General features: G+C 40.9%; 1 protein-coding gene across 1 annotated transcript in view; it reads left to right on the top strand.

Annotated features, from left to right (window-relative positions):
* The window catches only part of EYA1 (EYA transcriptional coactivator and phosphatase 1), a 297,411-nt gene that overhangs the window by 172,435 nt on the left and 112,952 nt on the right, over nucleotides 1–12,024 (top strand). Inside the window, exon 5 of the mRNA XM_008150342.3 lies at nucleotides 3,895–3,972. Coding sequence (XP_008148564.2) covers nucleotides 3,895–3,972 — 78 coding nt within the window. The remainder of the gene's footprint in view (nucleotides 1–3,894; nucleotides 3,973–12,024) is intronic.

The raw sequence follows: 12,024 nt of genomic DNA, 5'->3' as shown, positions 1-12,024 counted from the left end.
CTTTGATTTCTCTAATTAAAGACACTATCATGATAGAGTGACTATGAAAGCAAGGCCTCTGGACCAAGGACAGTGCTAAATGATTTATAAGCATTTATCGTTTTTATGAGTGTATTTACCCACTTACGGATGAGGAAGCTCAGGCATGTAGAAATTGAATAACTTTTCCAGGTTTACACTGTTAATAGCAAAGCTAGATTGAAATTCAGGTGACAGTTCCAAAGCTGATGCTTTAACGCCTTCGTTTGGTATTTTCCCCCTGGGACTTACTCCCCAGGAGAAGGCATTCAGTCCAGCAGAAATAGAATACCTCTACTCCTAAAGACGGTGATACATACAGATTCGGCTTCTGCTTCAGACCAGCTACTTTACATACATTTTTATGGCTTATGCATGCCTGTAATGAAGGTATCATTAATTTTTTTTTAATTCATGAGATAATTAAGGTTGAAGAGATCAAAGAACTTTCATAAAGTCTTACGGTAAGTAACTGGATTCTCTGAGTCCAAAACCAAAGCTTAACGGCATTGATAGATGGAAGTCTTGGTACCTCAGGGGAGTCCCGTTGCTCAGTACAGCTCAGGCCTAGAGTGCATGGCCGAACGAAGGAGGTGGGGGCATCAGGGATATTAAATGGGCAAAAGAGCATTCTGAAACATCAGGTGGAAACTTGGGATGGTAGAAAAAAAATAGATTCTTGAGTGGGGGTAAAAGAGATTTTTAAAAATACCCTTTTCTTATAGACTAAAGGCATGTCATGAAGGAGAGAAAGGAGTCCTATGGTTATTTAGAGAACAGATTGTGCATGGATTTTTTTTTCCCTTTTCAGATAGGTGGCTTAGATGGGAAAATTGTTCACAGATGTGACAGTAGCTCAACTCTCTAAGACCAAAAAAATTCAGCATGTGGTGTTTTTAAATTCAAAGCCTCAGAGCGGTGCTCTGTTCCATCCTCCACAGCATGTTGTAACCGCGGTGGTGCAAGCTAGCGGGGATGGGAACGTTTTGGTGGCCCGGATTATTCTTGTATTTTTAACTTTCTGGTGGGTGGGTGCTTGGCAACAACAAAGGCAGAAGTGGTCTCGGTTCCTTTGGCTTTTATTCAGAAACTATTTACCATCACAATAAATCACCAGTCTCTTTAGCATCAGGTCCCTGGTGATGAGGTGTTCCATTACAGCACCTGATAGCATCACCACTACCCGGGTAGTCACCTTATGTACATCCTCTTCTCTTCAACAGTGAGCCTTTTAAACATTGGATGCATTAGGAAAAGGGAGTCTTTATTCCTTAGTGTGTGTAGATGGGCATATTTGAACAATGGCAAGAGGCAATGGACTTGGGGCCTAAGTATCCTCTTCCTTTCCTTCCTATTCTCTTGGCCTGTTGTGAATGGATTTCAAGTATAACTGGATGTGTCTCTTGGGAGTGAAAGCCGCATTTGATTAAGCCAATCGTATGGGGCAGAGCTGGGGTGGGTTTTAGGGGACAGGAGCAGAAGTTTTGGTGCAGTCCGGCTTTCACAGAGTAATTTTATGGTCCAGTTGGCAGAATCATAGACCTGAGTTTTGGCAAAGATTTCGAAGTAATCTGGGCTAACATCCCGCGCCATGGACAATTGATTCTTCACCATCTTTCCCAGGCAGCTCAGCATCTACCTGAGATCCGCTAGCCAGTACGCTGGCCGGGAAGCGCGAACGTGCTAGCACAGCGCGGACTGCCCTGCGGGCTCTGGGACTGGAGGAGTGTGCAATTAGAGACTTTAGATCTGTTTGGAGTGAACAGACAGAGTTGGTTATGATTATGCTTCATAAAGACAGTGGCATGGCACCTCCGTCATCTTGTTCTGTTATAGAGCAGCTCTAATTGTTGGGAAGTGCTACTTTTTGCCATTTCTTCAAGCCTTGGAACCAAAAGTATCCAAAATCCCATTTCTGCCCCCTCCTGACTTTGGGCAAATTCCCAACCTTCTGGTTTTAAGTTTTTGCATGTGAAAAAGGAAGACACTATCTAACGAGGGAGTCTGTGAGTTGTGCTCTGAGACATGCTTGTAGAATCTGACACACAGTAGGCATTTTACATGACTGTATCCTGTGGGCCTAATTCTCATCTTTACTAGGCATGTGGTAAGTGATTCTGAGCTAGAATTCCAGTGGTCACCTGTCCAGGACAGAGTAAAACAGCTCTTGCTTTAGATGTACATTGTAGGAGTTTATAATATATAACTCATTGATGAGTTCTTTTTGAGGAAGGTAAGACGGGATGTGGAGTACTGAGCAGGAAACTTAGGGACTCTGCACCAGCAGAGGCGGGTCTGCTTTCCTGACTCTATGGCCACATGATGGTTGCAAAGAGCAAGATCATTAGGTTGCCTGGAGGCGTGAAGAAAGATGGGAAATACAGGCTTATGTCAGAATTTATTAGCATCAACTAAGACTTCTAACCCCCAACGAGTGGTGGAAAAGTGAAAACTTCAGTTACACAATTGTTTGGTCTGCATTGAAACAAGCAGTTGAAGTGATTCCTATTAGTCTCACTGGTTTTATTTTATCAACTTTGTTTAGAAACAGTCTAAATAATTAATTTTTTTGGAAGTGACTTTCTGCTGCGACTATTTATAATGCCTATTTTTAAACTACTCAGTATGCATTAGCAAAAATTTCAAAGGCCCTGGGGGTTAAGGGGTCAGGTGAATGAGTCCTTGCCTGATATTTGTAAGAGATTGACAATGTTGAGAGAAGGAAAAGCTACCTTTTCTCCATCACCCTTCCCCAGAATGTGTTTCCTTTGTGAGAAAAGCCCCCCCTGATATTCTTGTTAGGACTTTCACTTTGGAAAGCACATTATTAATTTTTAGGTAGTCCCTAAATAATTATTGCACTCTTTATGAAAGCCTGGTAATGGGGACGAATAACTTCCATAAAGTAGGCTAGGCAAATTCTGACATAGCATTTCACTAGGGAAGGTACTAATGCTATTTCGTCATTCTAAAATAACCTGAAAATAGGGAAATGGCTAGTATTGTGCAGTGGTTTGGCCCATTTGTTTGATAGGGGTGCAGTAATACCGTCACTGTCTCAGTAGAGTGGGTTGCTTAGAGAACCTGTAACATAAATCTAAAGGTTTTTATTTTACAGCTCCAAGGAGCTTTACCAAAGGTCATATATGTTTTCCACAAATTGACAGCTATTGGTATTATTTTGACATGGAAAACATTTCTGCTTCATTTACATTTAGTGTGTTGTTGTTTTTTTATATTAAATGTACCTTAGATACTGATGAATTGGCCGTGAGTTATGGCTGGATGGTAATAATAATCCCATTAAGTTGAGCATTCTGTTTTCTAGCCCTGGTGGATAACTGAGAAAGTGTGTGTGCATGTGTGTGTGTGTGTGTGTGTGTGTGTGTGTGTGTACCTGTGCACATAGACACCTGTCCTTGAGCACCGTGAAAACCTGCTGCCAGTATTTCTCACATCTTCACGTGTCTTTATCCTATCATATTGACTCCATTTGGCCACATGTCTACAAACCCATTATAATTTCACATTCCCATTATGTCAATTTCCAGATAAGTTATTTATTAAAAAACAGTTCAGTAAATATGTAAGGAACAAATGAATTTAACTACTTTTAGTTTAAAGCATTTCTTTTAAAGGGTAACTTGTCGCAATAGATTTTTTTTTTTAGGGAGAAAATATTTAACATTCGAATGTTTGGGTTTTTTTAAAGAGAAGATTCTATTAGGAATATTAATCTGAATTATATTTAAATACAAAAGGACTGAATTTGAAAGTAATTTTCTGTGTCACTATTTTGAATGTTGTATCTCTTCTGTAGTATCTTTACAGATAACTATTAATTAGATATATGACATATGTTGTTTATTTTTGTAGTTAAAACAGAGCCAATGAGCAGCAGTGAAATAGTTTCAACAACAGCAGACGGGTCTTTAGACAATTTCTCAGGTTCAGGTAAGGAATAAGTATTAGATTCTTACATTAATACAAGACATTATTTTTCCCATTTTATTTATATATACAAGTATGTATATGCATGTGTGTATATGCATGGTAAGGTATATATCTGTATATATATCATATATATAATATAACTTTTCTCAGAGTGACATATTTGCAGTTCTGATATTTTTATTTAGTATAATAAAGTGTTTGCAGGAAATGTTGGTATCCTACAAAGGAGATAAAATCAAAATGAATTTTTCTCTCTTTTTTTTTCGTAAATTATCTTTATTATGGTCATGGCTCCTTCCCTTTTTGTCTTGTTTTTATAATTTTTCCAATAATGCAGATTTAAGTAGGTGAAAGTAAGTTTCTAATACCCCCTACGCAGACTTATGAGCCTTCCTTCTAAGCATTTGTCATGTCAATTATAGTCGTAAGTTAGACAGATTTGTCAAGCAGCTTTAAAACCTCGTTAGTTTTTAATCTCTTTCACGTTAAAGAAGTCTGCCTCCAATAAGCAAAATGTCCAAGTTTCACATCTGTGATAGTGAAATTGCTGATAAGAAAGTGATTGTGATAATAAAACAACTGTGAGGATATGATTATAAATTTGCCAAATTGCCCAACTTGGACTATTTCAATGAAAAATTATTTCTATCGGAAGTAATTCTTAAATGTTTAACCATTTTCATATCGCCTGCTGTATTTATTAAACCTCTCAATAGTAAATGCGATACTTGCATAAATTTGTGATTGATTTAATCTAGCTCTCAGGATCATTTATTTAATACACACCACAATCCAAAGGAATTATATGTAGACTAGAGGCCTGTTGCATGATATTCATGCAAGAATAGGCCTTCCTTCCCCTGGCTTTGCTCCCGGCCGCTCCCTCCGCCCCCCTCCCTCCTCCGCATAGCAGGTGTCCCGCCTGCCCGGTTGCTCCGTGCCTGCATATGCAAATTAACTTGCCATCTTTGTCGGGTTAATTTGCATACTCACTCCTGATTGTCTGTGGGTGTAGCGGAGGTATGGTCTATTTACATGTTTGTCTATTATTATGTAAGATATAAAATAAAATACAAATGCATAACTTTTATACTAATGATACCAGTACCCATTAGTTCTTCTGTAAAACACTCACTAGAATTGGGCTTATTCCAGGCAATGTGCTTTGTGCTATTATGGATTCAAAGATGTATGAGAATGGTCCCAGCTTGGGCTAAAGGGGCTGAACTCCGACCAGGCCACCGCAGTAGCGTTTCATAGTGGCGGAGGGAAGCCTTGGACCCCAAAGCACACCCAGGAAGAGCCCAGCAGAGACTGGGGTGGGGTGGTCAGGGAAGGCTTCTTGGAGGAGATGCTTGCACTCAGCCTTAAAAATAGAGTAGGAATATATAAGGGTCAGCCCTGCATCCATATTCTGTGAAGGAAGGAGACAGCCCCCACTCCCACTTTGTCTGAAGGAAAGGGTCAGCCTCTTCCCCCACTCTAGGAAGGAAGAGGTCAGGATGGAGGCATGGAGACTTTCTAAGCTGGTTTTTAAAAAAGAAAAAGAAAAAGAAAGGTGGGAACAAAGCACAGTGGACCTGGGGCATTCCGTGGGAGGAGACCAGGTGCGGGGCACGGGCTGTGGAGCAGCTGCTGATAGTTCAGCGTCCTTGGGTGTACGTGTGAGCCAGCAGCGGGGGCATGCTGCAGAGGGCACAGGGCTCGAGTCCTGCATGGCGTTTGTGTTTTGTCCTGAGTGCAGTGGGAGGCATCAGAGGAAGGGGTTGTATGATCATGGTCACACACAGAATCATGGCTGCAGCTGGATGGAGGGGAGCATGGTGAACTGAAGTGGAGACACTGGTTATATATATATATATTTATGTATGTATATGTATTTGCATTAATTTGGGCAAGAAATACTGAAGACCCGAGGTCAGGCCGAGGTCAGGTGCTGGCAGTGGGTGTGGGAAGTGACAGAGTAGGATGTACTATGACATAGGATTTGTGGTCATCGTGCCCAGTGAGCACGGGGAATGCGGGATGGGTGAGGCAGAGAGAGAAGTTCAGAGTGAGGGATGGAAGAGGAGAAGACTGAGAAAGGGTGGAGGCTTCCGTTTGGGGTGTGTTGATTATGAGGTAACACCCACCTGAAGAAGTGGGAGCTCAAGAAAGATCTGGAAGGGAAATTTCTGAAAGTGTACAGAGAGTATACAGGGTTGAACCCAGGGTAAGCCTATATGTAAGACAGGGGATTGGATGAAAACAGAGGTGACTGGAGGAGGAGGAAGAGTGTTGAACCTGAAGCGAAGGTGGGGAAGAATCTCAGGAAAGCACTGTCTATATGGTAGATTCATATACAGTGATTAAAAATAGTTTCTTAAAAAACTTAATGATGAGAAAATGTTAACTATGTTAAGTGAAAAAGCAGATTACAAGTAGTGTAGTCCGTATAGTCACAGTTTTATTTCTTCTTTAAAAGGGCATTTGTGTGTGTGTATATGTTCCTGTGTGTATGTATATAAAAATGAATGATGGTGGTCTCTGGATGGTGGAATAGAATTTGAATTTTGTTCTTCTTGTGTGTTTTTTCAAAAGTTTTTTTTTCCCCAGTGCATATGTATAATACATATACTTTTAAAAAGTAATGATTTTAAAGTTGAAAATCACATACTGTAAATAGATAAGCTTTTGAAAGTATGGGTAATAATAGTATTGCATCATTTTTCCTGTTGTTGATAAAGGTAATGTGGTAAAGGAATTCCTTGTTTTTAAGAAAGATACATTGAAGTGTTATTAAAAGGACAGCAGATTGCAGGTCTAAAAATGTGAAACACACATTGTATACATATACACCTATAAAAAAAGAGAATAGGAGATAAAGCTAATCTAATAAAATGTTAGCATTTGGGGAATTTGGGTGAAGGGTACTGGAAGTTTTTTCCTTTTCTTCCAACTTTTCTGCAAGTGTCAAATTTATATCAAAATGAAAAAATGGAAAAAGGAGAAGCATCAGTGGAGTGAGTCTATAGCCGTTTCCATGGATGGATGGATGGATTTCGGTCCCCCCTGTGCCCACGGCCCAGAGGCCCCATTTCTGTGTCTCCAACATAGTTCCTGACAGACAGTATGTGCTCATAAAGTATATTGAATGGATGGATGATTTAATGAATAATAGGAGAAAGTGGACACAGAAGAGAAAAATGTCTTTCAAATACACGTGGTAAAAGGAGAAGGAGAGAAGGTAGTCATTAGAAAGAGGCTACAGGGTTGAGGATGGCATTGAGAAGTTCAGAGGGCGTTTGCTGCCACAAAAACTTTCCAGAGGTAGAGGAGGATCAAGATATAGGCAAAACAGGGATAATTGGTGGTGGAAGGAAGTCCTTAATGGGACTGCAATGGCTTAAATCCCAAACAGAAGTGAATCAGCCTAGAAAAGGAATAACTTCCACAGAAACATCAGGAAAGATGAATGGAGAGAAATGCAGGTGAGTTTGAAGGGGAGGAGGAGGCAATACATGGAGGGGACTCCTGCCTGATTTCTCTGCTCTGACTCTTCAATGGCTCCCATTCGTCTCTAAAAGCCAAGTTCTTGCAATAGCCTACATGCCCCATCAGACCTTACTGCCTGCCTGCCTTGCTTCGTGCCATTCCTCCAACATGCCAGTGGGTATGGGAAGGTGACAGATGTGTTTCCAATCAGGACCTTTGCAGGGGCAGCCGCTCTGGCTGGACTGCCACCTTTAAGTCTGGGCTCCGATCTTACCTTCTGAATGAGCCCATCCTGATCACCCTAGTCCAGTGGTCGGCAAAGCCGCAGTTTGCCGCTCTGTTGACTAATGAGTTTGCCGACCACTGACCTAGACTCTCGATTCCAATAATTACAGGCTGTTGTTGTTCCTTGTGATTAAGCCCCTATCCCAGTGGTCGGCAAACTCATTAGTCAACAAAGCAGCAAAACGCGGCTCGCGAGCCGCAGTTTGCCGACCACTGCCCTCGTCCATGTTGGAAAGCTCTCACTATGGTCTTGGCAGTCTTTCTAACACACTGAGCCTCCTCCACCACACACACCCCATAACACTGAGACTGTTTTGCCAACTATATCATTTACCCATGTATTAGGTTTATGTTGGTCTCTCCCCCGCAACAAAATGTAAGTTTGTGGGGGCAGGGACTTTGTCGTGTTTCATTCATTTGTATCCCCAACACCTGAAATAGTACCTGGCACTCAGATATTTGCTAGGTGAAATAATGAATCCATGATTGAATGAGTGAATGAATGAATGAAGGCTCCTACTTTTTCCTCTGACTCAAAATAAGAGTAGTGATAGGCTTGTGAGCTTGAAGGGGTAGAGATGATTGAAATAAATGCTGTGAGACTGGATAAGTACAAGCTGCTTGGGAACATAAAGGGGGGTTGACAGTAGAGTCATGGAACTAATGAGTGGACCCTCTATGGCAGAGCGATTTTTCTTTATAAGGCTTAGCTGCCCAGAAAAGACACTTGTCTTGATCCAAGATTGAGGATTTTCCAGGTAGGGCACGAAGAGAAGAGAATTGAAATGACCAGTAAAAGAATGGTTTAAAGTCATTATTTTGCCCTGATTGGTGTGGCTCACTTTGAGAAGCATTGTCCAATGCACTGAAAGGTCACTAGTACTGAGTCAGGGCACAATTCCTGGTTGGGGTATGTGCTTGGGGCAACAGATCAATGTTTCTCTCTCTCCTCTCTTTCTTAAAAAATCAGTAAAAACATATATTTAAAAAGTAATAATTATTTATGAATCCAGGAGAAGTAGAAAGAATGAAAAGGTAGGGACAATAAGTTGCGAGAAGATTAAGGACGTCAGGGGTCCTGCATCTCTTGATGAGGTTGGAGAACAGGTACAATGGAAACAAAGCAATGAAAATTCTGGAAAGAGGATGTTCCTTCCTTAATCTCAAAACCACTGAGCGTTCTACCACATGCTTCTGCAGTTGGTTCTCTGTGCTTCCCTTCCTCAGCCTTTGGCACTACTTTCAAATTAGTTTTCATTGTCCTTCCTACTTCTAAACCATAGCCCTATAAGAACAGGGGTTCTATTTGTCCTTTTCACACTTACTGTATAGCCCCAGAGGCCAGCATGGAGTCGAGCACATGTGCAATGGTCAGTAAATGTTTCTTAAGTGAACAACTGATTGGGTCATTGCTGTTGTGGAATGAAGAAAAAGGTCCAGGATGTGGTATTGTGCTTGATGGTTGACTTAGAAGGCTAGAGTTGAGGGTTAGATAGAATGAGAAAAGGGTTGGATGCATAGCCCAAGATAATATTGGGACTTGTAATGGGACACAGTCAAAATACTACATTTTGGTAAATGCAAGGCAGTGTGTAGATGGGTCACCATGGGAACGTTGTCACAAATCTCAGAGAAGGGAGGGTTTTATGGGTGAGCAGGAAAGCAATGGTTTGGAAGAAGCAGCAGTGAGGATACGTTATCAGGCCTTTGTGGTATCTGGAATCTGAGAGAATGAGCAGCCTCTGCTTGGAAAAGATGTGCAGGAAAAGCATGGGCTTAACTGGAGGCGGAGGGAGAGTTTGGTGAAAAGACTGAAGAAGCTTCAGAGCATCTTGTTTTCCATGGATTGATTCTCTGATGGACACAGGGGGAAGGATCAGGTGAGCTAGGGGATTGGATCAAGGCAGGGAAGCTTGGAGCACCAAGGGGATGGACATTCTTTTTACATCCTTTAACCTTTCTTTTCTTTCTCTTTTTTTCCTCTATCTTCCCTCTCCCCTCCCTTTCTTCTTTCCTTCCTTCTTTGAGTAAAGATGCAAAAATCATGCCATGCTGGAGGGGCTGTGAGCAGGACTTAGGGTTTATACGAGAAAGAAGAGGCTGTTGAAAGCATTCTCTAAGCATTTAATGCCAAGATGGCCTTGACCTCTGCAATCGCCACTCTTTATTTCCTTCTTCATGATGGCTTAAAAATTTACATCCTATTCTGGGTGTCTTGAGGAAAAAACTAGGATGAAAAAGAAGTAGAGCCATTCTGACATTGGTAATAACTATATGTCTGACCTTCAAGGAACCCTAGCATTTAAAGGGTTAAAGAGGCAGAGGTTCACTCTTCCAGAAAAATGACCAGATATCCTGGTGTGAGGAACTGGAGGAGAGGAATTGGTTTTCCAAGGCACATGGCTGAATTAAAAATTGCAAGGTAGTTTATTAGGTTTTTAAAATATAGTGATGGTTCTGGTCATTTACTATTTACCAATGAAAAGCAGTATTTTAATGATTTAAATGTTAAGAACAATTGGGGTTGAAAATAATGTGTTTTTAAGGGATTGCAAAATGTCTTGCCTGCTGCTTCTGCCATTTCCATAAAGCCTAAATGTGTTATTAATTTGTTAAAGAAAATGCCAGCCAATGATATTACTCATAGAAAGTTTACTTCTGGTGGTATTGGAACCTGGAAATAGAAACAGAAATGCTTCTAGAGGGGGGAAAAGTCACTGTGTGTGGCAAATATGTTATTTTAATTTTTGAAAAATGTTTGTGAAAAGGTATAACTTTTTGGGTCTGATTCCTCCATTCAATAATTACGTATTGAGCACCTACCATATGCCAGGTAATGTTCTAGACAGTGGAATACAGCAGTGAAAAAGTAGACAAGGTCCCTGCCCTCAGGGAGCTTCCATTCTTATGGGAGAGAGAGAGAGAGACAGTGAATAGGAAAGTGATAGTGTAGGAACATAATGAAAAGTGCTATGAAGAAAACAAAAGCAGATCAAAGAATATAGTGAAGAACGGGGGGAGGTCTCATAGGGAAGGTCAATCTAGGGAGAGGGCATCTGAGCAGAGATCTTAGTGACTTGAAGGAATAAGCTTAGGTCAATCTAAATGTAATAGGAGTGTCTTGAGGAAAGGACTAGGAGATGGAGAGGTGGGCATTGTGGTTGTCACATGATCTAATTTATGTTTTTAAGAGATCACTGTTTATTATATGGAAAATGCTCTATGGGACAAGAATGGGCAGAGGGCAATGGAAGCAGGGATGTTAGCCTTTCCCTGGTCAGAAGAAAGAGGGCTGTGTGAGGCCACATCCTTCTTAGAAGAGCCACCAAGTCAGGATTAAATGTGCCAGGATTCTGTTAGGGAAAAGGAGTGGAGGAGAGAGGGAAGGGTGGGGAGGCAGGGGGAAAGTCCATGTCCTGCCTGCCATTCTCTGGTGGCTACAGTGTTGGCGATCGGGACAGTGGTAGTCAACAGGAAGAGAGAAGTTGCCAGATTTAGAAGATATTTTGAAGGCAGAGCTGACTTAACTTACAAAAAAAAAAAAAAAAGTGTATGGGGGAAAGAGAAGAATCAAAACATACTTTTAGGCTTTGGATGTGATTGGCTGAGTAATGAGATGGGAGTTGTGAACTGAGAACTTGCTAATTTTGAAATTTCTATTGACCTTTTCATTGGATTCTCAAACTTGTGAATATTATTTATCTTGGGTTCTCCTCCCCCTTCCTAGAATAAGATTTGGGGCGCTTCTTCAATTTATACATTAGAAGTAGGAAAAAAGAATTGGAAAGTAATACGAAACAACTGTGCTAAACTGGAGAGGTATTAGTTTGTCCATAATTCCCAAGGCTCTAGCTTGTGGACCTTGGAGTTTGCTGATGGAAAGATAACCATTTTAATTATCTTGATAGATGAGCTGCGAACATTCTTTTTTGCTTAGGTTATTCTAGTCCCATAAAATTAAAACTCATCTGAATTCCTAGATCACCGTTTTAAAAGAGTGTTTTAAACAATTAAGGGGATAAGATACTTGAGGCTTACGATGGAAGATGCATGACTTCAGACCACACAGAGATGGCAGGGATTTGGATTTCGAGAAAGCCCAAAAGATACAGCATTAAATACTCAATAAATTTTGGTCCACGTAGTGAGGGAAGTAGCAACAAGACACTTGGGCAGCATTGCAGGTTCTTATTCACATTTACTTCACAAGAATACCATTTAGTCCAGTTTCTATTGCCAAAGAGATGAGTTGTGAACTAAGAACTAAGTACTAGTACTAAATTTATTGTGCAT

The sequence above is a fragment of the Eptesicus fuscus genome, chromosome 19 (assembly GCF_027574615.1).
Source record: "Eptesicus fuscus isolate TK198812 chromosome 19, DD_ASM_mEF_20220401, whole genome shotgun sequence".
NCBI lineage: Eukaryota > Metazoa > Chordata > Mammalia > Chiroptera > Vespertilionidae > Eptesicus > Eptesicus fuscus.
Note: the sequence above shows the minus strand (reverse complement) of the source record. Positions and strands in the feature narration are given on the sequence as shown.